The sequence below is a fragment of the Aphanomyces invadans genome (assembly GCF_000520115.1).
Source record: "Aphanomyces invadans strain NJM9701 unplaced genomic scaffold supercont1.12, whole genome shotgun sequence".
NCBI lineage: Eukaryota > Oomycota > Saprolegniomycetes > Saprolegniales > Verrucalvaceae > Aphanomyces > Aphanomyces invadans.
In genome coordinates, this window is record NW_008580157.1 from 477,976 (window position 1) to 504,372 (window position 26,397).

Genomic DNA, 26,397 nt, shown 5'->3' on the forward strand with positions numbered 1-26,397 from the left:
AATACTTTTAGCCAATCATCCAGTGGAATACAACACTCGTGAATTGGGATCACATGAGCGCCAAGAAGAAGGTGCAAAAGCAAATGGAGTTCTACTTGAGCCCGTCGAACCTGCGGCAGGACAAGTTTCTCCAGCAGAAAATGCAGCTACACGACGACGGCTTCATCGAGATCGACGTCTTTCTCTCGTTCAACCGCATCAAGTCCCTTGGTGCAACGACACGCATGCTCACTGAAGCAATCCAGAAGTCCTCGATGTTGATCCTCAACGACGCAAAGACCCACGTCCGACCAAGGGAACTTCCCGCTGCGGGGGAAGATGACAGTCTTGGTACGGACTCTCGTTGCATGTGCTCGTCTCATTCGTCTTGTCTGCGTAGTTCGGACCATCTACATAGAGAACTTTCCATGCGGATCTGACCACGATAGTCTCAGACGTATGTTTGCACCCTTCGGAAAGGTCAACTTGGTCAGCATGCCTCGATTCCCTGGGTCTCAAAAGTTCAAAGGGTTTGCGTTTGTCGAGTTTGCGGCACCCGAAACAGTTGACGCAGTGTTGTCCGTACTGAAGCAACCACCTCGCGACGGCCATCCCGACTTGGCTGGCATAAAAGGCATGACCAAGTCCAAGTGGCTTCAGTTACGAAATAGCCTCAAGGAACGAATGCACCATAACTCGGCCCAAACTACGTCAGGAACATTGAGACAAGCGGTGGAAGCGGCGGCCAAGGCACCTGGGGCCAATGTCGACTTCTTCACGCGTGGGCTATTGATTCAACTGTCCAACATCCCGGCGGACACATCTCGGAAAGAGATCAAAGGCGCGTTGGAAGCCGTGGCTCCCGTGGCATTCCTGGATGATGCCAAGCTCAAATTTGGTGGCGACATTGCGTTCGCACGCTTCCTGTCGACGTCACACGCCCAACGAGGTGCACCACACAACGTTTTCCTTGAAAGCATTTGCTAACGCTAACGAATTTCAGTGCTTGACACATTCAAGCGAGCTCCTTTGACTCTCAAGGGGAACGACATTGTGATCGATCTCGTGACTGGAGAGAGCGAGGTCGCGTACTGGACGGCGCTTGTCAACCATGCCGCGAAAGCGACCGAGGCATCTTGTACGCCCGCCCAGACCAAGCTACCCAAGACACCACCGACGACAACCCATGTGCTCTTCGACGACTCCGACGAGGCGGCTCCGAAGCGACAGAAACTTGTGCATTAAGATTGATTTATATGCGAAAGCATGCCGTGTCAATGTGCTCGACGTTATATGTGTCGGCGAGGCGCTTGATCATTCCCTTGCGGTTCGTGCTGTTGGCGCTGTCGCACACGAGGTCGTAGAGTGTGCTCAAGTTGAACACGATGGCGCTGTGCAAGTGCCGCCGCGGATCGCTTTGCAGCACTGTCTCGAGGACTGTCACCGCCGTCTGGACTTCGCACGAGTACAGCGCACAGATGCTCATATTGTTGGCGGCGCTCGACACGACGTCTCCATCATCCCACGAAGCGAACGGTTCGGTGCTGTCATGGTCGACTGCGTCATCGCCACTGGAGACAAGACCACATGAGGCCTTCAAATCAGCACGAGGGTGCGCACCTGTACACGCCCAAGATGGTATTGAACGCGTCGAGGGCTTCTTTAAACTACATCTCCGTCGAAAGAACGATCGAGAACACGGCAGCACGTACGCGATTGTGAGCAAAGTGGAGGAGCCCCTGGTTTAAGAGCAGCCGCGCCGAGCAATCTGCGGGAAATATCGTGACGTCGATCATGGTTGAATTGTGAAATGTACCGTGTCGAGGGGAATCGATCTGCAAGTTGAAAGCAGCCGCATCCGCAAACAATTCTTCCGCCCGCGTCAAGTCGCCCAGTTGCAAGTAAATGCGCCCGAGACGTGAAGCCAAGATCACGCGCTGCCTAGCGTCGGCGCCAAGGTGCTGGGCCTGCAATGGATGAATAGAGACGTCCAGCCCGACGGGGGCAATCGTACGCTGTACAGGGCCGTGGCGAGGCGCAGGGCGGCGTCAAACTTTTTTCGATCGAGGAACGAATGGATCAAGTTTGTCGACACAATGTGCTGCCACTCGGTCGCGTTTTCAGGCGTCAGGTCAAATGCGTTTTGCTGCAAATCCACAAGCAGCTGGCTCGCCATCGTCTCGTACATGGACACGTTATCTAGCGACTCGATGGTCACGTCACACCCGCCACATGAAGTTTGATACTTTTCAAGCGCGGCAACTGCACCGCCATGTACCGCAGACGCAACGGCACAAACGATCCGCGCTTGCCGCCGTATTGCTACCCAACACGACGTTGGACAGACGATTCAGGTGGCGCGTCCTGCAAATACCTCTGGGTACGACTCGTACTGGTACTGGTGGTGGTCCAGATCGCCAAGTACAATCACTTGCTGCTCGAGGTCGTCGATTTTGCCAAGCTTCATGAGAGCCACCATGGCCCACGTCTAGAAGGGATGGAGCATTGGTGGATGGCCACGAGCACCGTTTGGCTTGGACGTACATGCACGTGCAGGTTGAATTCAGGGTCGGGTGAGCTCAGCATGCTCCATGCTTTCGCTTCAAGTTGTTGCCACTGTTGCTCCCGATACAAGCCCACCAGTGTGTCCAGCGTAGGCGGAAGGTCGTACACGTTTGTGACGGGGGACGGGAGCTTGTCGGGGGCGACATGGCTCATGAATTCCTCGAACAAATCGTCCACAGTTCGAGGAGCCATCGTGATGTCCCGCGAGAGTTGGCTTTGCGGCGAAGGAGGTGGCCGCTGTGGTTGCGTCGCGAATGGCTTTGGTGATGCTGACGGTGGAGGTTGATTGAACAGCGTGTTCGGCGACGTAGATGGAATGTGGGGATGCGGACTCGAGTTGTAGTTGAGAAAGGGCGCGGCGGGCGGCGGCGGGGTCGCGGGCGGTTGGTTCTGGTACTGCAATTGTCGGAAAGGGTCGTGCACGTTGGATGGCGCGGTCTATAGAAGATTTGTGATATCATTCAAGGCAACACAATGTCACCTCAAAGGGGCTGTTGAAGCTGTCTCGTCGCGCTGGCGGCAGCGGTGGGGCACGTGCAAATGTGTTGGGGTCGTTGGTGGGAAATGCATCGCTTCCCACGGAATCGCCTGAGTTGAAGTTTGACGTAAACAGGTCGCGCGGCACAGCAGCGGCGCTGGGTGGAGGTGGGGCTTGAAATATGTTGGAAGATATGGGAAACGACGATGTGATCGATGGAACACGCTGGAAGGGATCGTCATGCTGAATGGACAGTCCTGCAGGAAGCTCGGTCGGACCGCCAAATGGTGTCGAGTTGAGGTTCGTCGTCTGAAATGCATGGACAAGTGAATCGGTATCGAATTCGTGTGTGTGAAATTGGGCAGGTTTTGGTGGGTTCGCAACCCCAGTTGTGTCGGCCATCGGCGGAGGATCCGGCAACTGCTTGTGGCCGAGTGGCGTGTTCAACTGACTTGACGCTGATGGTCGGAATGGAACTATGGACGAGCATGATGGAAAATATAAGCTGGCTGGTTTTGAAAGTACCTGTGCCTGGGGGTACGCCGAATACAGCCCCAGGTCGAACTTGATTCACCGTCGCGACAGGTCTACATCAAAGGATAACGCAAGTTTTATCAAGTCATTCAGCACCCGGATGCAAATGGATTCGCAGCGTTAACACGTTTGGCTGGCTGACTGTTGAGCGCAGGTGGGCCTCCAGGCGTGAACCCTCCATGCCGGTCGTCGTCGCGCTGACTCATGCTCGCGCTTCTTCCTTCCCCAACCAATACGGATACCCGGGTCATGTTATCCGGATTGGCCACGTGGTACCTGTAAAAATGAATATCGACCACATTTTATCGTAGTAGTACTATTCGTCACCTCTAGTAGTACCTATTCATCTCAGATGACTCGACATCGCATCCGTGTCATTCTCTTACTGTATAACGTGCCACGTGGCGAGCGGAGATTGTTGTATTAAACGCATGCGTTAAACGTCCAAGTCAGGGGTGATTCCATCCGTTGTATGGAAGCCGAGGCACGTTAAAACACGCCGTGAGACGAGAAGCATACTCACATCAAGATCCATTTTGTGGTCGAAATCTCCCTCGAAATCGCAGCATTTTCAGCAACACGGTGTCCGAATACAGGAGGAAGTCGTGTGAAAGGGTGCACGCGGGAGAGACCGGACGGGTCACGAATGCCATGTGTCCCTTCGCCGTCGAGAGGGTATGGTCGCGATCAGCGCTGGGACTCGAATGCAGTAGAAGTATCTGGACGTCGCTGTCGTGGCGGGTGGTGTTCAGCAGCCACCCACGCCACCCACGAAAGACCCGCGAGCACAGGCGGCATCAGGGTGGTATTGGTCGAGTTGCAACAGAGTGTTTGGACGAGCCAGCAGGATGGACGGCAGATCGAGACCTGTGCGCGGCAGCCACGATGCAAAAAACCATGTGGTACTCGCCCAGCGCAACCCCGGTGTCCGTTCTGTGTTGCATTTGTCATTCCCTTTAGCGGCACCCATGCAACGCCGCCGCCGTCTCGGTGTGGCGATGGGGATGGCGTTGCTGGGTATCACAGGCGCCGCTTCCAATGCGAACTATTCGTTCTGTCGAGCGAACGTCTTGTGCACGATGCTCAGTGGACTCGAGTGCAATCGGTCTGGCGGGCGTTGCCCGCCATGTATATTCCAGCGCGCCGCAGGTGCAATGGATTGTAGAGAAAAGGTCTCGATGGAGCAGACATGCCCACAAGTCGAGCTTCCCCTTCTCGTAGACTGCGGTACGATGTGTGACGGCCGCCGTGACGCCCTCACCTGTACATAGATGGCGAGATCTCGACCACGTCGATGCCGCCTTCAACTACTTCCCAGGCGATGCCACCCACGACTTCGTTGGTATCAACGACCGTCCAACCTGCCAACAAGGATGCAACAACGAATCCAAGCGCAGGTAAGGTACCTCGTTTGACTCTTTCGTCGAGATCACGTGCACGGCCAGATGCAAACCACACCAAGTCTTTCGTGTACTGGATCATCGCCGTCGCCGGGGTCCTGTGCTTTCTACTCGGAGCCATTTGCGTCGTGCGGCACCGCAAGTCGACGAGGAGAGAGTGTGTGGTGCCGCCAAACATTCAGCCCGTGCACAAAATCCCGTCCGACCCCGTCGACACCGACGACGTGTCGATACCCCCGCCATTAATCCTTGTCTCCGATTCGCAGCGGGAAGACTTGCTGGACCGTTCGCCCCGCTTCGACTCGCCAGCATTTATCTCGGTCTCAAGTGGGCCATCGTCTGCGGACGACGACGACATCCTCAGCACCGTCTTCATGCGGTTCCGCACCACGGTGGACTATGCAAACGACGAACGGAATTCGGTGTTTTCCTTGCTCTCGCCCATGAATTCCCCCGACACCGTATCCACTGACGACGACGAAGTCGATATTTAGAGTGTAGAATGTGTAAGTGTTGCGAAGTTGACGTGCCATGTGAATCAAACTGCTGCCACGGGACGAGGCTTGGAGCCCACAGGCGCGCGACGCGATCGCGTCCCCTGCTCGTGCCATCGGATGAACCCGATCGGTTCAGACCATTCGGAGCGGCGGCACCCACGTAGCCGGTATCGTCGAGCACGGTTGGCGCAGCAACATGGCCCACCACCACGAAGGAGTGCATCCATGCACGACATTTCGAGAGGGATGGATCGATGACAACCCCACCATCCCTCGACGCGTGGATGGAGTGGTGAGCGATTGCTGTTGCAGCATCGCCGTACCAAAAGGTCCAGAGACTTGATACGGACGTCGTACCTTCACAATCACACGGCATCGATGGCGGGTGCATACACACGATGGCCGTGGCCAGTTCCGCGAACGATTTCGTCGTCGCAGCGAGGTGATGCCGTCGTTCTTTCTTGCCCGAACTCGACATTCTTGTCCGAAGATGGTCTGCTTGAGAGGAGCGCGGAACCAATCGACGAAAGGGACTTGCCACGGCGGCTCCAGGTACCTACTGGGGGATCCAGTAGCCTGTCATCATGTTCCGTTGCGAAATGCATTCGCAAAGGGGGGGGGTCTCTGATGGGCGAATTGTGAGCGGCACTTGGCCAGTGATTGTTTTCACGAGGGTCACTGCCACTTCTCATGTGCCGTCATGGACAAAGGCAAGGCGGAGCGACATTCTATTCGTTCCTTCGGAATCAGGGGTGGGCGTCGCGTGGAAGGTATATTGAAACACACTGCGAGCCAAATCCCACCGGCGAAACAACTCGCGCACAGCGAGGGCACGACAGTGGATGCGCCCGTGGACACCGCGCCTCCGAATGTGCGATATGCGCCATCACCGCGCAATGTTGGCAGATTCGGTCCAGCGCACCCATGGTGTAGGTATATCTCGAGTAGTCTGCAGAGGAGATGTACGTCATACTTGTTAAAGGGTATAGCGCAAGCAAATACCCTACGTGAATCGGTAAAAGCTTGCTCTGGATTGGGACAATATGTTTAGCGCAGTGAGTTTAATACATCGGTGCTTGGTGACGCAACTCGAGCATGCGATGCTTGCGTAGTATCGGGCCAGTGGAGCACGTGGTGGGAGCGGATGGCAACCAGCTTGCGCGGACGCTCGAGGATCGATATCTGGTATAGTCCAACTGACTGGACGCCATGGAGGTCGCCGCCAACACCAGTGCCCCTCCGACGACCCAGCTTCCGAACAAGACCGCCGTGGACGCTGCGGCTGACGTTGTACTCGTCGTTGGCATCGGAATAGGATTCTTGGCCCTCGTGTGCCTCGTCCTATTGTTTTGTCGCCGACGGCGCCGTAGCAGCGACCTTCAGCACGACGACCACCTTCACACGAAAATCTGGGAGACCGCAACGCACGGCGAGTCACCAGAAGGTGTGTACGTGATGGAAGAAGCGAACGGAAAGCATCGTGCGTCCAACTTGTTCGTCCCAGAGGACCACGGGCATCGGGGAGTTCGACCTAGCAACATTTTCATTCGAGACGTCGTCGTCTGTCCAATCCATTCAAAGCACCATTGCAGCAAAAACGACGACATTGTTCTGCTCGAAGACGACGAGTTGATGCGCGTGAGTGGCCGCTACCCACCTCGCCCCAACGGCGTAGCAACGGCGCCATCCTTATCTTCCCTGCAGGCAATTGTACTGCAGCCCGCTCCAACTCAGCCACATCGAGCGCGACCACGTCTGTCAACGGAAGACGATTCGGAGGCCGGCGACATCGTCCATGAAAAGTTAAGTCTGCGGCGGTCGACGGATTCATTTGCCCAGGACGACGACGGCGGCTGGAGCACGAACTTGTCCTTTGTGAGCGAGATGTCGCTGCTCGACTCCGGGCGCGGGGATCGCATGTCCACGATTAGCTTCACTAGCAACGACGACGATGCGATGGAGGCCAAGATTTAGAAAGCCAGACCGCGTCAAAATATGCCACCTAATATATTTATCACCACGTCTTACGCTCATTGATAGCGTCTGCGCTCACATTACATCAATAACTCGACCTGAAACTATTTTGAGCGAATAGGCCATCCATACTTCTGCATTCGCCTGGACTACGAAGGAAGCCATCTGGCTGAGGAGGAGCGGCCATTGTCCCGCTCTACGCGCTTGTGTCGCTTGTGACAGAGAGCACATCTCGATCAGCTCGTCTCTGTCGGTCACCTGTCCGTCCCGTCAGTCGAGAACACTGGTGGCGGGAATGCGATGGCTCACCCTCTTCATGGCGACTGTAGTCGCAAGACACAGCGAAATCGCCAACACAGGACCCAACACGACAGGAGTGATTTGCCGCACCGTTCGAGTTTGTGCACTTCCACACTCTCCAGCGTCAAGTTGTCGGCGGCAAGACGAGCAATGCCCACCATGCTTGATGGACCTTGGACCCGAAGGATACGCATGCGTGGAAAAGGAATCGACCGGCCAATGTTCCGCCCATCAAGTCGACTGCTCGATCCATGCTATTGTCATACACCCATCCGTTCGAGGGAGTGCAAATGCCACCATCGGCTACACAATCATGTACCCACAGACGACGCCACAGGAAGGGCTGACCAGCATGCACATTGGCTACATCATCGGCGTGTCTGTCTGTGCGGTTGGAATCGCGGCCTTTCTCTTCCTGCAATCGCCGACTCGAGTGGAAACAGATAAAGATGACACATCGCTGTCCCTCCCGTTCAAGAAAACGGCGCTGAGTCCATTGATGGATTCAAGGCGCGCAGGGGGCGGCGACGTCGACCTGACCTTCCTCGATACTCAGCAATTCATGACGCTGTCCCATCAGTTTATGACGATGCCAAGGCACATTCCGCTGCTGGAAGATGGACAAATCGACATGGATACCCTCATGAAGACGCACTATCCACAAGGACCAGACAGGGCCAAGATCACGATGGAGACACCGCAGTCCTACACGTTTTCGTCGCTGAGTGTGTCCGACTCCGAGAGGGACGAATCCATGTCAGGAAGTCTCTCTTGGAAAGAGAAGCGGTCAAGTGTAGTATAACTTAATGGGGAGCCTTGCCTCAATCATGTTCGCCGCCCTTCACACGCGTCGCCATGGCGATGGAACCACGCCATCATATCCTTCGCCCACCCCACTTGAAAAAACGTGAATACGTTGACATTTCAAACGCTTCGAGCAGATTCTTAATTCGTTTTAAATGCATTTAAAAACTCTAGTCGTTTCGGAGGGAGACTCCCCACGCGGCAGTCGGAAAGGGAGACGAGCGATGGGCGATCGCGACGAGGTGAGACTTGAACGAGTCCGTGAAGCGCTCACACCAAACTCTGGACAGGACCACCACAGTATATGCAGCCGACCAGGCTACGATCCTGCGTTCATGAAAGAGGGGTACCTCCAGAAGAAAGGGCAGCTCCTCAAGGGATGGAAGAAGCGGTGGTTCGTTTGCGATGGCCGGTCTCTCAGCTACTACAGTTCCAAGTTGGAAAAGAAGCCCAATGCTGTGATTCCTCTCGAGTCGGCGACGGTTCAAGACGGGGGAACGAGTGAGACGTGGAACTCGCCTCGTATTTACCTCACCGACGGCACCAGCGGAACAATGTACTGCTTGTCTGGGGACGAAGGCGATGTCGTGTCCCAATGGCTCGAGGTACTTGATCGGGCCGTGAAGCGCATTCATGAAAAACGCGAGTTGAGCCAGCCGAGCGGCCCAGTCCCGCGCAGCAAGAGCCACATTACGCCGTTCGACGAGGAGGAGGGTCGGCAGAAGCCATTGCACGCCGAGAAGTCTCCTACACGGAAGGCTCTGTTTGTGTCGTCTTTCTCCGACGTCGGAGGGCAGACCGCGAAACCTCGCAGTGGTCCGGAACATGCTCCTCAATTTATGGCAGTAAAAAACAGAAGCGCTCACCTTCCAACCACCATTCGCCTCGAGAACGAGCTCTCGACCGCATCCGAGCTGCTCAATTGTCTACTCTTCAACAAACCGGCCTCCGATCACTCTCCCTCAATTTGCTTTCAGTACGACGGTGTCGTCGACGGAGTTCGCATCAGCACGGCCGTCGACCCGTCCTCCGGGAAGCAGTACGCGCGCGGCAGTTCGATTCTCCCCGTGGCGCCATCACTTGCCTTGCGCATTCTGTTGGACCACCACAAGCGCCACGAATGGGACAATTTGTTTCCCCGTTCAACGCACGTTGCGACGTACGGTGGGTCGACCGACCTGATCCATCTCTCAGGCGGGGATCCAGCTGGGTTCTTTGACGGCCCTCTCCTGGCGACTGCGTCGTCCCCCGTCCTCCCCGCCGCAGCTGCCGCCATCGCGTCAAGTCTTTTGTCTCCGTCGGACTGGCTTGTGCACGCCGCAGCTGGGGCTATCTTGGGTGGGGTCGCCGCTTCCGTGGACTGGCGACCCCTCGTCCGGTCGCGCGATTTGCTGCTATTGCGCCACGTGTACGAGGCCGTGACCCCCGCCGGCACGTCGAGTGGAACGGACCGGTCGTCCTGCCAGCACTTGCTGGACGCCGTGGGGGTGTCGACCGGCGCGAACGCGATGATCATTGCCGAAATGTCGGTCACCAACGAGCTCAAACCGGTCGTGGCTGGCGTCGTCCGCGCGCACATTGGCGTCAGCGGATGGCTCGTGGAGCCCCTCGACACGGAGTCAACCCTCGTGACATACGTGACAGATATGAACGTCAAGGGATGGATCCCGGCGTACATGCAACGCGCCGTCCACATGCGGCGGATGCAGTGCCTCGGTGCCATCTCTGCCTTTGTGGCCCATGCCAAGGTCCTTGGTCCAACGTTGGGTTATGAAGACGACGATGACGACGAGACGGTCGGCGTCCTGTCTGGCGCAGTTAGCGCCAGCAGCCTTGTCGGGTCGACGACGGCACCGGAAAGCACTGGCGACAGCAACGCAGGATTCCACCCGCGCGATTACTTCCGAATGGTGGTGCAAGTGCCGTCTGGCGGCGTCAAGCTTACGGACAAAGACATTGCGAAGAAGCAGAACGGCGTGCTCATGGAAGTTATCAAGAACATGGGGACCAAGCTGCTGGACGGCAAGTCCGCCGTGAGTCTGTCGCTGCCAGTCCGCATTTTTGAACCCCGGTCCATGCTCGACCGACTCGTCGACTTGTACTTGTACGCACCAAACTACCTCAGCGCAGCAAATGACACGACCGACATGATCGAGCGGTTCAAGCTGACGATGGCGTTCGCTGTTGCGGGATGGCATCACACGGTGGGGTGCATGAAACCATTCAGCCCGATCTTGGGCGAAACGATGCAGGCGGAGTTTGTGGATGGCGCCACGGTCCACTGCGAGCATGCGAGCCACCATCCCCCGATCAGTTATGCGCAGATTGTCGGCCCCAAGTACACGATCAACTCGTACTCGATCTTGAACGGGAGTCTGCAGACCAACTGCATTGTGCAGGTCCAGCAAGGGCCGGTCCGCGTCACATTCTTGGACGGCGCCGTGATCGAGTTTACGTTGCCCGCTATCCGCATGGGTGGATTTCTCTGGGGCGACCGCGTCGTGGAACTCGTGGGGTCGATTCACTTTCAAGACAAAGCAAACGGCATCTCGTGCGAACTCAAGCTCAACCCGGATGAGAAGAAGGGCATGTTTGCGTCCAACAAAGTACCGACGGATCGATTCCGCGGGACGCTCGTATCCAAGATGGACGACGTGTGCGAAGTGTCAGGGTCGTGGCTCGAAGAGCTCCGGTTCGGCGACAAGGTGTACTGGAATTTGCAAAAAGACCAATGTGCCCCCGTCGTGCGGCTCCCAGACGACAAAGTCCTTCCATCTGACAGCCGAAATCGCCAGGATCTCAAGTTTCTCAGCCAAGACGACTTGGAGGATGCGCAAGAGTGGAAACTCGCTCTGGAGAAGTTGCAGCGCGCCGACCGTACCAAGCGAAAAGAAGGACGACGGCCGAATCACTGGACCTATGGGTCGGGGCATTAAGGCATCAAGGGAGAGCACTTTCGACGCTCATGGAGGCTTAAGGAATCAACAGTCGAGCGTATGTGCAGCAATGGCCCCTTCGATGGAGGCAACGTGTATTGCAATGCGCAGCGTCTTGATCTGTCAGCAGGGAATGGAGTTCGTGATGCACCGGACGCTTTCGTTCATTCCGTTGTTCTCATCGCTCGGCTGCGCATGAAGAAGCGAACGGACTCGATCGTGTCGGCCGTTGCAACATGGAAAACGCACTTGAAAACGGTCATGACGGTGGGTTTTAAACACCGATTTTATTTGTTTTAAACAGATGAGGTATCAGAATGAAGTTATGTCCCATTCGAACGACGGCAGGCATGAGCGACCGAAGTCTGGACGAAGTACGTCGGCGAAATGTCCAGGTTTGGCTCATGAGGGTCGTGGACGTAGGAGCACGCGGGTTTGTCCAGCCGGCCGGGATTCGATCCTACCTTCATGAAGGAAGGATACCTGCAGAAACAAGGCCAACTCCTCAAAGGGTGGAAGAAGCGATGGTTTGTGTGCGACGGACGCAGCTTGAGTTACTTTCACACAAAGGCAGACAAGACACCGTCCGCGGTTATCCCTCTGGAGACCGCGACGGTACAAGGCGGAGGTACAAGCGAGAGATGGAACGGTCCTAAAATCAACGTCACGGATACCGTCAGCGGCGTGGTGTATTGCTTGTCTGGGGAGGACGGGGCCACCGTGATGCAGTGGCTCGACGTCCTCCAACACGCAGTTCAACATATTTCGAATACCAAAGCGGCGACAGACTGCACGACACCGCTGCGACACAAGAGCCATAGCTTCCCGTCGGGAATGAAGGCCAACACGGACTTTTCTATACGTGGATCTCCACGCAAACCTCCGGCATCCATATCTGAATCCATTGTGCTTGCACCGAACTCCGCCGCGTCATCTTCAAAGCGATCCAAATCGCGGGCAGCAGCAGCAGCGAAACAGCCGCCAGTGCTCTCCACGTCCCTGCGACTCGAGAACGACTTAACCGCTGCCATGGAACTCCTCAGCACGCTCCTCTTCCAGCACTCCCGCTTCCATATCACGCCATCTTTGGATGATGACCAGGATCCATCCAACGTGCGAATTGGAGTCGTCACCGACCCCGCGACTGGAAAACAATACGTTCGCGGAACCATCGTGTTGGACGTCGTGCCGGCTCTGGCTTTGCGTGTACTGCTTGATCCTCGAAAGCGGCCCGAGTGGGATGTGCATTTCCCTGACGCTTCCCTCGTTGCATCCTTCGGCGGTGCCACGGACCTTCTGCATCTCGCGTCGACGTCGTCTCTGCCGATCGTGGGCTCGTCGCATCATGCGACCTTGCTGGTCGTCGTCATTTCAGCCACTGCCGCCGCCGTCGTCGCGGCCATTTGGACGCAGTCGCTTGCGCAGGTCGCCAGTGCCGTCGTGATCGGGGCAATGCTTGGAGCGGTACTCGTGGTGACAGTTGCCCCCGAAACGGTGTGGAAGCACCTTGTCGAGCCGCGGGACCTGTTGCTCCTTCGTCACGTTTACGAAGCTCAAAGTAGCATGCACTTGGCGACATCAAACTCGAACGATTCCATGGTTGTTGCGGAGCTCTCGACTGTGAACGAACTCAAGCCGATCTCTTCCAACGTCACGCGGGCAACTCTGACGGTGGGAGGATGGCTCATTCAGTCCGCTGGCACGGACGCCACGTTGTTGACGCACGTTGTGAGTCTCAGCTTGAATGGATGGCTAACACCGCCCATGAACGAACGTGTGGTCCGCGCTCGCGTGTTACGCTGCCTTCCTGCCCTCGCGGCATATCTCAAGCACGCCCAGACGTTTGGACCGCATCTGGGCTATCACGACGACCCCTACGACATAGATGCCTTTGGTGATGAAGAAGCAGACGCCGAGCCCCCCGTCGACGACGACATGCACGACCTTCTCGCAACTGATCTTCCCTTTCGCAGCAGTGCTTCGACCACTGCCGCCGCCGACGTTTTCCACCCACGCCATTACATGCGCGCAGTTGTGCGGAATCCCACCGGTGGCGTGACCCTCACGGACAAGGACGTCGCCAAGAAACAGAACGGCGTCGTGATGGAAGTGCTCAAGAAGATGGGCGCCAAGATCCTTGATGGCAAGTCCGCCGTGAGCCTCTCGCTTCCCGTGCGCATCTTTGAACCTCGGTCGATGCTCGAACGGCTCGTCGACTTCTACATGTACGCGCCAAACTACCTCGGCGCCGCGAGCGATGCCGCCGACGACCCGGTCACTCGATTCAAGCTCACCATGGCATTTGCAGTTGCTGGGTGGCACCACGCGATGGGATGTGCCAAGCCGTTCAACTCGATTGTGGGGGAAACCCTCCAAGCAGCGCTGCAAGATGGTGCGACTGTGCACTGCGAACAGGCCGCGAGCAGCCCTCTTCCGATCGCATACGCCCAAATCGTGCACCCCAAGTACGCGTTGTCGTCATACGCAGTCGTGAACGTCGCAATGCACACCAACACATTCACCCAAGTCCAAAACGGTCCAGTGCGGGTCTCGTTTCCGGACGGTGGTCTCATCGAACTCAACTTGCCGTCGCTGCGCGTGAGCGGTCTACTTTGGGGCGACCGTGTCCTTGATCTCGTGGGCACGATCCACTTTCAAGACAAGGCGAATGGACTCGCGTGCGACTTGAAGCTGAACTTCGATGAACACAAGAGCATGTTTTCCTCTAGCAAACTCCCGACAGATCACTTTCGCGGCACTATCTTGCATGATGGAGAGACTGTATGCGATGTGACGGGGTCATGGCTCGACGAGCTGCGTGTGGGCGACGAAGTCGTGTGGAACTTTGAACGAGATTCGTGCCCGCCCCTCGTTCGCCTGCAGGACGATCAAGTGCTGCCCTCAGATAGCCGCAACCGCCCTGACCTCCGCGCGCTCGCCAGCTATGATCTGGAAGAAGCACAAGAGCGCAAGTTTGAAGTCGAAAACCTCCAGCGGTCGGACCGCGCGCTCCGCAAGGAAGGGCGGCGCCCGAATCACTGGACGTTTGCACTGTAGTTGGGATTTTCAGGATATTTTAAACTATTTGAATTTTCCATAGATTTGCTCAAATATATTACCAACATTCTCGTTGAAGAACAACAAGGGGAAAACGGCGGATGGCGACTGCGGCGGCACAAGACAGCGCACCTCCGGCGCCAGGCAGCGTCTCGGGCGAAGGTACACTAACTGGATTGTGCCTTGAAGCGATCGCTCGCCACATCTTTCAGTTCTACAAGTACGTGGACCAAGCTGGAGACAATGATGAACGAGTGATTTTGATGCACTAGCTCGCGACTGTTGGACCGCATGGACAGCACCACTGCGGCTATGTGCCAATCACTTTTGCATTCGTTTGATGTATCCATTCTGGAACGGCTGCGCGACGACGCCAAGTTTCCCGCGACGATCCTAGCTTCCCTGCCTCGCAAACCGTCCAAGTCGAGTCTCGGGCACGAGCACCGATTTGGCGAGCTCCTCTTTCTGGAGAAGCACTGTCTTTCCGCGCGGGATATCGTACGCATACCATTGATCCCTTAACAAGGAATCAATGCTTTGTCTGTGGTAGGATCGATTTGGCTTGGCGTTTGTTCAAGCCAAAGCCAGGACTTCAACGGCCTTGCCGGAATCCCCCGATGCGACCGAGCCGGCCGAAGTAGTATGTGCGCTTGACGCCTCGAATGCAACCATGTAGCTTGTTCCATGGTAGGTCGATCAGACGTTTTCAACGAGCCCGAAGGAATTCGCGTTTCCGTTGCCAGAAGAGCACCAAGAAGATGCTGACCCGTCGCCTACCAAAGACAACACCAACTCTGCCCGACCGCTCACGGCCATTGCGAAGCGCGGGATGCCCCTGACGAACTTTGGGGCCCACGCAATCGCTGTATGAGATGCGTTGGATCTGCTCTTCGTCCATGACGTTGTGTTGATCAGGACCTCCTCCAACGTTTCGACCGCATCGAACGGCTCAGTTTAGTGTCGTGTTGTATCGGCACCGCGGGGGCCGTCGTGCTATCTCTCGCGATCGCTGTACGTCACAATCCGGCCTTGTGCTTTGTGTTTCATGCCGTGTCTAGCACGTCAAGTGGTTGAAGGTGCTCGACCTCAGCAACGACTGGACTTCCGACTGTGGCAGTTGTCCGTACTCGAATCAAATTGGCGACGATGGAGCGATGGCGCTATCGTGTGCTCTTCGCACGAATGCGTCGGTGGTCAAGGTATATCTTGCTGTCCTGCGGCGCGCTCGTTGAGGTACTTTACAGGTCGTGCTGAGCGGCAATCCCATCGGACCACGCGGGGGCTACGCGCTCGCCGACATTGTGCGATGTAGCAACACGCTGCAGGTGCTCCACTTGAAGCAGTACGACTCGATATCTTCAAAAGGTCGCTGGTTGACGGCGAATAGGACCAAGATCAAGCAGGCCGCGACGGCCCTCGTCCGAGCGTATCAAGACTCGACGAGGTACATCGCGCCGCATGCTGGCTAGACCAACTCTTCGACTTTTAGTTTGCGCGACCTGGATCTGGAATGGTGTCGCTTGCCCCCCGGCATCGGCATCCACTTGAACCACGTGCGCATCTCGCGCAATTCAAAGGGACACTTGTCTGGTTAACTTAATGGTGGCTGCTTTGTCTCGGCACCTACTCGAGTCATCGTGGCGAGCTTGGAGGGACTTGGCGACGGCGCTCCGACTCGGCTATCGGAGACGTCTCGACGCTAGCCACGCCTCGTGCTCGCAAGGCTGTTCTATCGGTCATGCCCTCGGTGCACGGGTCGAACACACCGCCGCGTCGTGCGACGACTCGATCGATGCACTTGAATCGATTGTTTCCAGACCACTGCGCTCTGTATGGAGGCTCGGACAGTCAACATCCGTTGGCGACAGTGCTTCCGCTTCGGTGGGATCGACGTCGGGGGAAAACAACTTTGGAGAGTCGGATGGAGAAAAGAGTGCATCGTCGATCGAGAGCGGTCGAATCGAGGCAGCGGTGGGAGCGGCGCCCGACAAAGATTGACTCGACACGTCGTGGAGGAAGGCTTGCCCCCTTTCTTCAGCATCCCGTGTTAGCTCACTCCGATCGTGCAACGAGGTGTCCGTGGAGTCCGCAAAAGTCACGCATGACTCGTCGGATGGAGGTGTGCTATCTGCTGCGCTGAGGTCGTCGTTTGCAGGTCCGGTCGCCATGTCGTGATGGGCGCTTGGCTGTCCCTCGCACGTGTGTGCTGCCTCCCGAGAAGACGAGCTTTCGTCGGATGAAGGTGTGCATTCGTCGGCCGCAATCATGTCGCCGTTGGGGTGCGGAACTCGTTGGTGTTCCCGCTCGAGTTGCTCGGTTTCTTCCCAAGGTAATGAAGCACGATCTATGCACAGTGTGGAGGTTGTCATGTAGTTTGCAGCGTCGGGCGGTGCCGTTGTGGACAGCAACGTTGGCGAGGATGCCCCCGTTGTTGAAGTCCCTGTCTGTTTGTCATCGATCACGAACTGCATGAGCTCCGCTCTGGACGGTGTCGGCCTCACCGCTGCCTTGCTTGGAGATGCTAGCATTCCCCGGAGACCTGTGCTGCTCCGTTGAATGCGATCTCTCTCTACGTCTTGCGTGCGATTCTGCCGGAAGGATCGGCTTGGGGAGTGCTGTAAATTCTTGCGCGAATCTCGAAGACTGCCCCGGCTTAGAGAAGTCGATACGGTTCTACAAGACGCGTCGCCGGTGCGGAATGCAGACGCAAGTGGGGCGCCCGACGGATCGGCAGCCATCGATGCATGTTCATCGGCCAAGAGCAGCCTGTTGAGCTCGGCACGCGAATCGGATGGCACCAGCACAGCCGTGCTCGGGGAAGTTCGCATGAGCCCAACGAATCCTCCGTTGTCGGCAGTGCGCGAATCGGACAAGAGCAGTCGACTGGGATCCGTCCGGGATTCGGATGGAGCCAGCACCGACTCGCAGGGCGACGTACGCATGACATCGATGGTGCCCCCGTGATCGTCTTGCAATGAAGCAACGTGTTGATCGGATAAGAGGAGTCGGTTCAGTTCCGCCCTGGACTCGGAAGGCACCAGGACGGCCTTGCTTGGCGAAGTCCGCATGAGACCAATGCAGCCCGAGTTGCTGTCGTCGCTAGAGGAGGCGTAGTGCTGGTCCGCCAAGAGCAGGCGGTTCAATTCTGCCCTGGACTCTGACGGCACCAACACTGCCTGGCTTGGCGACGTTCGCATACGCCCAACCGTTGCCCCATGTCCATCGTCCGCCAACGCATCGACCGACGCGTGTAAATCGGCTAATATCATGCGATTCAGTTCGGCCCGGGATTCCGAAGGCACCAGGACAGCCTTGGACGGCGATGTGCTCATGCCTCGAAGGCCCGTCGCGCTGCGTTGCAGCATGAAGTCTCGTCCGCCTTCGACCATGCGCGGTTGCCGGAACGATCGACTGGTGGAGTGATGCAACATCATGGGGGGGTCCAGCTGGCCTCGACTTGGTGTGGCCTGCAGAGTCGTCGAATCCTGGCGGTCGTCGTGTTGACCGGTCGACAAGAGGTTCGCTTTGCTGGGAGAGACTCGCATGAGACCGACAACGTTTGTGTTCGATGCTCCATCGACGGCAGGTCGTGACACGGAGAGCGGCTTCTTCGCTGCTTCGAGAGCTTGCCTTGCAGCTTGCTGCTCTACCAGCATGAACTGATTTGCCTGGGAGGTCGACGGCACGATGCCGCCCCCTCGACTGGCTGAGATCAGCGACTCCACGTCTGCGTTGGACAGTCGCGCTTGTCGGAACGACGTGCGGGACGATGTTTGCAGCCGGGCAGTCGTCGGGAGGATCGCTTGCTCTTGGGAACCTCGGGTGAAGCTCGCACGCGTATTTCGAATTGGAATCGGCTTGGGCATGGGCGGAGTGACGTCGATGGATCCACCATTTTCTTCCATGTGGGACGCGACTGCTCCTTGGGTTTCGAGCAAAATCCGATTGAGGTCGGCACTTGCGTTACCGCTCAAGTCGGCGGTGGGCAGCGACAACTGCCGCGGCTGTACGGCTTTAGAGTGTAAAAGTTCGTGCGAGCGTCCGCCGCCTGGGATGGACATGCGAACTGGGCGGGACATGGACGCGGTGACATCGGCAGGGTGCGGTTGTGCTTGCACATGAGGTACAACAAGGTGAGGCGGGAGCTGTTGTGAAGCAGACGCATCGAGACGTAATGGCACCGATCCTTGGTTAAACGTGGCGCGCTTCCCGCGACCTCTGATCGGTGACGTTGGCCCTGCTGTTTCGGTTGTAGTGCCATGGACAGGGGCATTGTGCGCCAACGAAGGAACCTCAGCGCCGTCTTCCTGCGCGGGCAAAGTCAAGCCCGGGACTTCAAATGTGTCGCCACCGATGCTGCGCAGTCGATCTAGCTCTGCCTGTGACTCGGACGGATCGAGCACCGCCTTGCTCGGTGATGTGCTGAGCGTCTGCGTCAATTTGAAGCTGCTCCGTCCGTCGACTTGATCGATGCGACGGGCCGACCGAGTCGCGGAGATGTTGAGGAGTTGGGCAGTTTCGACGTCCGTGGCTTGCTTCGGCTGGAGGGTGTTGTCCGATGGGTCACTGAGTCGGTCGACAGCTGCGCGAATTTCAAATTTGCGCAAGGATGCGGCATTGGTGTTGGGCCCCTCGATAGCACTGGGGGAGCCGCTCTCGCCCAACACGGACTCGAGAATATTCGCAATGCCAGCTTGCTTTGACGACATGGTCGGAAAGACCGAGGGACTTGCGTCGCCCACAGCTTCCCGCAGCATGTTGGCGATGCTCGCTTCCTTTGACATGAGTTTCGACGGCAGTGGTTGGGCTGGTGTGGTAACAGTAACTCTTGCATCGTCGCCGACCGCACTTCTCAAGATTTGAGCGATGCTGGCTTCTTTCGTCAGCGCCTTTGACGACTGTTGCTGTGTTGGCGTAAGGACAAAAGCTGCATCGTCGCCCACGGCATCTCTCAAGATATTGGCAATGCTGGCTTCTTTGGTGAGGGAGGGAGCGGATGGGCGCGGCGGCATGGATCTTGGGACGACAACAGTCGCGTCCCCAAGCGCATCCTTGAGGATATTGCCAATGCTCACTTCTTTGCACAATGGCGGCTGCAGTTGCTGTTGCATTGCTTGGGCGGTGCTGTCTTCTCCAATCGCGGGCTGTACGGTCTGGGCGACGCTGGCTTGTCCTGTCAAGGGAGTATGGCCCTCTGGCCCCCGCAACGAGTCGTTGCCATCTGTGGCACAATAGGCGGGGCTGCTACGCCGTTCCTCGGATGTGTGGTCGGCATGTACATCATCGCATTCCGCTGCGTCCTCCAAAGTTCCTGGAATTGTCGTCTCGAAAGGTGGAGTGACAACGGGGGCGACCTGCACCATGCTCGGCCGCTTGGCTGGTCGCCAAGACGCCGGCTCTTCGTAGCATCGATCGCCGGCTTTGTTTATCCAATACACTCGTGTATCTGGCGCCAAGCACATCTTGTAACCTCCTCGCTCATCCAACACTGCGTCGGAGGTAGGTGCCAACGTTGACGGGGCAACGGGCCCTGCTCGACCGGCCGGTCGTGTCCCGCCAACTTGTTTGTCAGAGCCATGTGACCGCATCGTGCGCGTGTGGGTGTCGGCCACCTTGTTCACGCTCGCCTTGCCGCCCATGGTCCCGACTTTCTCCTCGCACGGTCGAGTGCTAATTTTGACAGTGGAAAAAGGTCATGAAACCGATCGCTTTCACTAACGCCAAAATAGATTCGTCGCATGGGTCGAACCCAGCGATATGCTCGAGATATTACAAATTCTGGACCGGCCGCCGTTGTTTGGCACGAAATAGCACCGCTGCCGTCCGACCTCCACTACTGCTCCCTGTACCAAAGCCTGCTTCCTGGGAATTGGGTTGCTGACGTGTCCCCGGCCGAATGCAGATTGCCGAGTGATTCTCGTGTTCCTTAAGGTTGCTTTGTCCGTTCAGATGGCGTTTGATGCAACCTCGGACACACTCCTTGCAGCGACACACTGGGTGCCGGCGACGCCGACCTGTTCAGGCTCACGGACGACGTAGTCATTGTTGGTATGGTCAACAGATGGACAGAGATCGCAAGCAATCGTTAGTTGTCGCCGCACGTGAGATGAATTTGTGGATGTCGCGTCGGTACAAGTTGGCGTCACAGCTCGGGGAGGCATGGACTGTTCCGAACCAAGCACATGCCAACTTGGATTTGTCGACGTGAATGTAAATAATCGAATTCAATAGGCAGAAAAATCCCAAAAATATATCATTTTCGATCATCGGACGAAAAGTCCGACTTTGTCGTTTGTCGGAAATATAGATTTTTGACAAATTCTGATTCAAATAATTTCATTGTTAAATTGACACATTTTAGAGCGAGCGACCACGATGCACTAAATATGGCAACGTAACGCAATCGACAACGGTGCAAGACCCGCGACACAATCCATTAGAGGAAGGCTCCGACAAGGGCCTCCACAGTGGTGTGTGGTACGTCGTCGCCAGGTTCCGAGAATCTGATCGTTCAGCCACGATGAACCCAGACGGGCCTCACCATGCCAACATGTTTCGGAACAAAGTGTTTAGAGTTTGTACTACACGAGTACAGGCGACGCCGCCGAGCTACCGATCAAACACGGAAGACTTGTGCAACTGTCTGAATGTTGCCCTCCCAACTGGGTTCGTCACTGACGCCGCTGCCGTCATCCTGGAAACATCTCAGATTCATATACGATCGGCTGCATTGCAACACAGGCATGTCACGAATTCGGGAATAAAAAGTCGATGTCACAAGAAAATGAATTTGCAAGTTTACAACATTTGGCGCAATGATTACCAGACGTATTGTATAAAATATAAACTTAGCCATCAAAATAAACGACGATTTGGTCCACTTTTCTAGTGGATTTACAGTTAGTTTAGGTTGATTATGATCCTTCTCTCACGACCGGACTGGGCGTTGACGACAGAGCCATGGTGTCGCCACAAGAGGTTGTTCATCAGGTTGTTGTCCTCGACAAGCATGCTTGAAGTGGGTACAAGAATGAGGCGTGGGCCGTCGTCTCAGCAACAACAACTTCGTGGCAAGCCGTTGGTTATTGAGCACACGCCGTCGGAGGAGAACGAGCTCATGGCGCATTTTAGCGGTGAATTTTTCGCGCGCGCGCTTTTATATGTCCGTCAAGCGTTTCAGGTCCATTTTGAGCAGAAAGTTATTCAAAATGAGTATCAATTTTTCGATCTTTTCGTTCATTTGGCATAGACAACTCGGTTCAAAGATTTTATATCACGTCAGAGGTTGCGCTTTTTTCGTTGGGAGAGAATTGAAAAATGGATGTTTACGATATGGCTGATTGTGAATACGATGGAGTGGCGCCATAATAAACATGTAGGATTTCGAGGTCGTTGTTGCGACTTCGTCCCAGACGATGGCTATCAAGGCTGATGAGAAGCAGCCACTCAAGCAAGATCTGGATATTACGTGTGGAATTTCTCTATGAACGTGCGTGTGGAAGTCTGCTGAGACCAGGGACGTATGGAGCCGTACCGTTATCTCAGCCTTTGTCAATGCAGCTACGTATTACCACTAATGCAGCTACGTAATACCACTATCACGAAGAGACTTTCGTCCTCCTGGGGTGTCACCGAACAAAATCGCCAGCGTCGGTTGCCTCAAGATAAGATTTTGACGTTTGCCCGCTTGGCGAGAATGCTTTGTCCGAAGGCGAGATGGTACGTGATGGCTACAAAACCCAAGTTACCAGTCTCTATCTTCACAAAAGTCTGTCCATTTTAGCCAACCAGAGCAGTGTGCAACTAGTGACGGCGGTGTATAAAAAGATAAAGGTTTCCGTGGTATCCGGACAAGTATGCATTGTCAGAAGCCGCGGCTCCAGTGCCAGCCATTTTGGTCCATTGGCGAATTTAGCGGTAGATGGTCATCGGCTCTGCACGGTTTGGAGGTCACATCGACACGAGTGTGTGGTCCTCTTCACGCAGCAGCCCATAGCGAGCTCGCTTCCTCATCCTTACAGTCACGTACCACGCGGTACTCATGCGACTGCACGGAACAAGTTGCGAAACATGTTTATTCGACACCATCATCGATTTGCTTGAACGACTGCTGCCAGGATAACCCGGATTTGTTGAGCGACTTCAGGGCAGTCGAAGGATAGTGTTGTGAGCTTGGCTAGAACAGGTACCATCCTGAGCTCGAGAACGACGCGACTCGAGTCTGGATATCTGTGCGTCAATGTCCAGAGCATCGACACTGCGAGTTGGGCGATGGTCGATCGTTCGTCCATTGCAATGTCATCCACTAAGGCATGGAATACCTCGTTCAGCGCTTGCAAAATGGGTTGGGCTATGGTGCTTGAATCTGGGACGCGCTGGGAAAGATGTAGCAGCAGCACCAACGGGTAGATGCGCAAGTTTGATTCGCGATCTTGGTCGTCGGCTGGGTCTTGGCATGTTCGTGCAACGTTGGTCGTAGAGAAGGTTGACGAGAGGGCATCGCACACTCTTGGGACTTGTTCGGCAATCTGGATCAAATACTTATCCGAAGACGAGCTCCAACGAACTATCCAGCCCAGCACAAAGCATGCGTCGCCTTGTGCCCACCGACTCTTGATTTGGATCATGCGAAGCAACGCCTTGACGATCGATGGTCCATGCCGCTCCATCAAGTTTGCTGCGGCAGATGGACACATGCAAATCGACCCTAGTGCGCTTGCACCTTTGCACTTGAGCAATACTTCACGACAACTGAGTGCGTCCACGACGTTTTGAACGGCGGTCGGGCCTTGTGCAAGCAGCATTCGCCGAATTTGACTACCTCGTTCGTCGCATTCCAGTGCAGCAAGTGCAGTCAGACCGTCAACAAAGCGTCCCATGTCTTCAGACTGCATGTTCCACTTGTCGCTGGTCTTGATGTTGAGCACGATGATGAGATCCGTCGCAAACCCATACGCTTCCATCTCAGAGTCCAGCGCGCTCATTTTACCGCGATACGCTCAGCAGCAGAGTCCGGTTGTTCCGGATAAAATAGTCGGATGTGAACAGAGATTATCCGGACGTTTTCGCCAACGTCCTCCATGCACAATGGCATCAAGCAGCTTGTGGGGCGCCCTGGCGGCAAACGTCGCCAGCTATGGCAAGGACCTAACGCAAGACATTCGGGACATCGTGAGCGGAGCAGACGACGAGCACATAGTTGAGAAGAATGAGAGTGTGGAAGTTACTGGACAAGACGAGGACCTGAGTGCATACATCGAAGACTTGGAACGGTCGTTGATTCGGAAGAAACAGGAATCGGAAGCTGCGTACAAAATGGTAAGACCGGGATTCCATCCATCGACGCTTTCAAGCGCAGGTAGATTGAAGAGCTGGAGGTGCGATTGTCTGAACGACGGGAGACTGCCAAGTTGCTCGTGGACGACACAGCTGTCAGCGAGGTATGTGAGGCACACCGTACAGTCTTCGATTCAAGAACCTCCGCGAACAGGCTCAACGGCAACTCCAAGCAGTGCTATCTCAGCAAAAACAGGACAAAGCTCGTCACGCGATTGAAATGCATGATGCACTTGCTTCCTTTGACGCTAAGCTGGCGGCGGCGACTCAAGAAGCGCACCGATGGCGCGTCGAGTCCGAACGGCTGCGCGCCAGTTCCACTCTCAAAGTTGCCGAAGACACAACGCCAAACGACTTGCCGTCGTCTGAATCTACAAGGGCCAGCGTTGAGACACATCCTGATGTTGTGGACGCCGCCGCCTTGTTGGCAAGCGTCCTGCACGCCGACGACCTCATCGAGGACGGTCCTCGCAAAGTACGGTGCCAATGCACGACATTTGCATGTTATCATGTCGACGATGATATCTAGTTGACCCATTATGCGTCATTGGTGTCGTCTCGGCTGGTGGCGGCCGAAGTCGATGCGAAAGCGCTGCAGAACGCTTTGACGACATTTCTCGTGGCCCAAGGCGACAGTGTGGACCAACCTGTGTCGTTGGCAGAGTGCAAACTCAAATTGGACCAGATTGGTATCGCCCGGCGCATGGAGCAACAGCGCTTGGCCGAGCTCGACCATGCAACATCCCAGTTCCAGCGTGACTTGACAGAGGTACCACATGGACGGAGTCGTCCTGACCATCCATCCACTCCAACACACTTTTCGATGGCTGCGGCTAGGTCACAGCGAAACTGCAGGCCTTGGAGCAGCGCCATAAAAAGGAGAGCCAAGATCAAGAAGACAAATACCGCCACTTACACGACAAACTCGCTCAAGTACGCGCATGCCCCAACGCGGGAAGCCTATCGATCGGCTGTCTCATCCGCTCGCCGTAGAGCCAAGCGAATGCAAACCACCTTTCGACCGAGTTGGAAGCGACAACGTGCGAGGTAGCGATCGTTACATGCATTTTTCTTCAAGTTGATTTGTTTGGACTGCAGTTGCAAGAGCTGCAAGCAACTGTGGCGATGCAAAGAGACACGGACGACTTGGTTGAGCGCAACATGGAGCTCGAGCGCATGCTGTACACGGTGAAGGACGAATTGGCGCAAGTGAAATCGCAGCTTACACTCGAACGAGCACAGTGGGTGCAGCACGAACGGGCCAACACCAGTGCGATCTCGGAGGCGCAGTGGTTTGAGCTCAAGTCGAATTTGGCACTCGTCGAAGCCGACAAAAACGTAGCTGAGCAGGTGTGCCGATCATTATTCCATGGCATGTGCATTCATGCAATATGCGGCAATGGAAGGACGCTGAGCGACTGCAAACGGAGCTTCTCAACTTACACGCGGTGTTGACGCAATTTCAATCTAGTCGGGAGGCTGAGGTACGTCATTTGGGCGCGGCGATATTCCTGATCGATATGGCCAGGAAATGCAATGGCGCGCCAAGGAAGCAACATGGACGTCGAAATGCGACACGTTGGAAGCGGAGGTGGCAGCGGCGCGGATGCGGCAGACATCAATTGAAGACGTGGACGTCCTCATGCAGTCGATGGCCAAGAAGGACTTGGAAATCGAGCGTCTTCGCAACGTACGTTTTCAGGATGCGAATGATGCAAGAGGGTCACAGCTTGTCATGACTAGGCGCTAGAGAGAAGTGCCGCGAGGTTCCATGGAGACACGGTGGAATCGGTGGACAAGCGCTTGATGGTCCAAATGTTGGTATGACCGCACGCATAAGGGTGCGAATCATGACGACCGAGTGTAGCTTCAACTTCACGAGAGTCCCAACAAGAGCGACGTGCTGGAAGTCATGGGCCGGATTCTGGTTCGTCGTCCATCCTCAAATGCTTGTGATGGTGGCGTTAGTCATGGAGATGTTTCCTGCAGGGATTCACCGCGGACGAGAAAGAACGCATGCTGGCACATCCAGGACGGCTCAAGTCAATTCCCTTGTTCGGCTCGATATTTGGTCCATCAAGTGTCTCAACACCTACGCCGTCAGCACCCGTGACCGTTGGAGAGAAGTCGTTCAGCGATGCCTGGGCCGACTTTTTACTTCGAGAAACAAAATAAGAATCGATTCATGGCAGCAGCAGTGGTGGCATCGCCGATGCTAGATCGGATGAAACAGTCTGCGGACCCAAGCGGGGAGGTCGGGGTGGTTCGGGTGCCGGCGGTGGTGATGGTTGGGATGACTGGGGCATGACAAGATATTCGATCGCCACACAAGCGGGGACAAGTAGTTGTTCACTCAGCTCTTTATGGTCACCACACCTCGACATGCATGACGTCGAGGCTGTCAACTTCCCAACATTCCGCTGATCTCGTGCTATCGCATCCCATAACGCATCGATATGATGTGGCGAGGCTCACTCGAACATCTTGAATTGTCGTCGACACGACTCCACAACGTCTGGACGTACGGAAGGATACTC

General features: G+C 55.9%; 11 protein-coding genes across 13 annotated transcripts; 8 read left to right on the plus strand and 3 right to left on the minus strand.

Annotated features, from left to right (window-relative positions):
• The first annotated feature begins 37 nt into the window (after positions 1–37).
• On the plus strand, positions 38–1,279 carry H310_06662. Of its 2 annotated transcripts, XM_008871805.1 has the most exons (3): positions 38–330; positions 380–928; positions 983–1,279. In XM_008871805.1, the coding sequence occupies exons 1-3, from the start codon at positions 54–56 to the stop codon at positions 1,222–1,224; spliced, it is 1,068 nt and encodes a 355-aa protein (XP_008870027.1). In that variant the 5' UTR covers positions 38–53; the 3' UTR covers positions 1,225–1,279. The 2 variants fall into 2 exon arrangements, with proteins under 2 accessions (XP_008870027.1, XP_008870028.1); XM_008871806.1 differs by having other exon boundaries at positions 380–1,279.
• Positions 1,197–3,788, minus strand: H310_06663 (hypothetical protein). Its single transcript, XM_008871807.1, has 11 exons — positions 3,653–3,788; positions 3,548–3,609; positions 3,026–3,498; positions 2,524–2,982; positions 2,354–2,467; positions 2,226–2,301; positions 1,994–2,178; positions 1,796–1,946; positions 1,692–1,747; positions 1,600–1,646; positions 1,197–1,550 (listed from the first exon to the last, which is right to left on the minus strand). Exons 1-11 carry the CDS (start codon positions 3,760–3,762, stop codon positions 1,232–1,234), a joined length of 2,052 nt encoding a protein of 683 aa, XP_008870029.1. The 5' UTR covers positions 3,763–3,788; the 3' UTR covers positions 1,197–1,231.
• A 573-nt stretch (positions 3,789–4,361) lies between these two features.
• Positions 4,362–5,510, plus strand: H310_06664. 2 transcript variants are annotated; one of them, XM_008871809.1, is made up of 3 exons: positions 4,362–4,783; positions 4,828–4,953; positions 5,002–5,510. In XM_008871809.1, the coding sequence occupies exons 1-3, from the start codon at positions 4,405–4,407 to the stop codon at positions 5,448–5,450; spliced, it is 954 nt and encodes a 317-aa protein (XP_008870031.1). In that variant the 5' UTR covers positions 4,362–4,404; the 3' UTR covers positions 5,451–5,510. The 2 variants fall into 2 exon arrangements, with proteins under 2 accessions (XP_008870031.1, XP_008870030.1); XM_008871808.1 differs by having other exon boundaries at positions 4,828–5,510.
• A 1,040-nt stretch (positions 5,511–6,550) lies between these two features.
• On the plus strand, positions 6,551–7,486 carry H310_06665 (hypothetical protein). Its single transcript, XM_008871810.1, has one exon. It carries the CDS (start codon positions 6,663–6,665, stop codon positions 7,425–7,427), a length of 765 nt encoding a protein of 254 aa, XP_008870032.1. The 5' UTR covers positions 6,551–6,662; the 3' UTR covers positions 7,428–7,486.
• A 1,218-nt stretch (positions 7,487–8,704) lies between these two features.
• On the plus strand, positions 8,705–11,703 carry H310_06666 (hypothetical protein). Its single transcript, XM_008871811.1, has 2 exons — positions 8,705–8,773; positions 8,822–11,703. The coding sequence occupies exons 1-2, from the start codon at positions 8,756–8,758 to the stop codon at positions 11,465–11,467; spliced, it is 2,664 nt and encodes an 887-aa protein (XP_008870033.1). The 5' UTR covers positions 8,705–8,755; the 3' UTR covers positions 11,468–11,703.
• Positions 11,704–11,772: 69 nt separating this feature from the next.
• Positions 11,773–14,614, plus strand: H310_06667 (hypothetical protein). The gene is made up of 2 exons (XM_008871812.1): positions 11,773–11,841; positions 11,891–14,614. Exons 1-2 carry the CDS (start codon positions 11,785–11,787, stop codon positions 14,522–14,524), a joined length of 2,691 nt encoding a protein of 896 aa, XP_008870034.1. The 5' UTR covers positions 11,773–11,784; the 3' UTR covers positions 14,525–14,614.
• On the plus strand, positions 14,596–20,197 carry H310_06668 (hypothetical protein). Its single transcript, XM_008871813.1, has 9 exons — positions 14,596–14,744; positions 14,797–15,022; positions 15,075–15,164; positions 15,216–15,389; positions 15,440–15,535; positions 15,583–15,723; positions 15,769–15,866; positions 15,912–15,968; positions 16,014–20,197. The coding sequence occupies exons 1-9, from the start codon at positions 14,626–14,628 to the stop codon at positions 16,117–16,119; spliced, it is 1,107 nt and encodes a 368-aa protein (XP_008870035.1). The 5' UTR covers positions 14,596–14,625; the 3' UTR covers positions 16,120–20,197.
• On the minus strand, positions 16,261–20,163 carry H310_06669 (hypothetical protein; the record flags this gene model as incomplete). The annotated part of the gene is made up of 1 exon (XM_008871814.1): positions 16,261–20,163. One exon carries the CDS (start codon positions 20,161–20,163, stop codon positions 16,261–16,263), a length of 3,903 nt encoding a protein of 1,300 aa, XP_008870036.1.
• Positions 20,198–22,585: 2,388 nt separating the features above from the next.
• Positions 22,586–23,523, minus strand: H310_06670 (hypothetical protein). The gene has a single exon (XM_008871815.1). The coding sequence runs from the start codon at positions 23,506–23,508 to the stop codon at positions 22,612–22,614; it is 897 nt and encodes a 298-aa protein (XP_008870037.1). The 5' UTR covers positions 23,509–23,523; the 3' UTR covers positions 22,586–22,611.
• Positions 23,524–23,611: 88 nt separating this feature from the next.
• H310_06671 (hypothetical protein) lies at positions 23,612–25,610 on the plus strand (the record flags this gene model as incomplete). Its single annotated transcript, XM_008871816.1, has 9 exons — positions 23,612–23,842; positions 23,887–23,964; positions 24,015–24,335; positions 24,390–24,629; positions 24,698–24,793; positions 24,854–24,907; positions 24,959–25,210; positions 25,267–25,344; positions 25,389–25,610. 9 exons carry the CDS (start codon positions 23,612–23,614, stop codon positions 25,608–25,610), a joined length of 1,572 nt encoding a protein of 523 aa, XP_008870038.1.
• A 73-nt stretch (positions 25,611–25,683) lies between these two features.
• On the plus strand, positions 25,684–26,079 carry H310_06672 (hypothetical protein; the record flags this gene model as incomplete). Its single annotated transcript, XM_008871817.1, has 1 exon — positions 25,684–26,079. The coding sequence occupies one exon, from the start codon at positions 25,684–25,686 to the stop codon at positions 26,077–26,079; it is 396 nt and encodes a 131-aa protein (XP_008870039.1).
• Between the last annotated feature and the right edge of the window lie 318 nt (positions 26,080–26,397).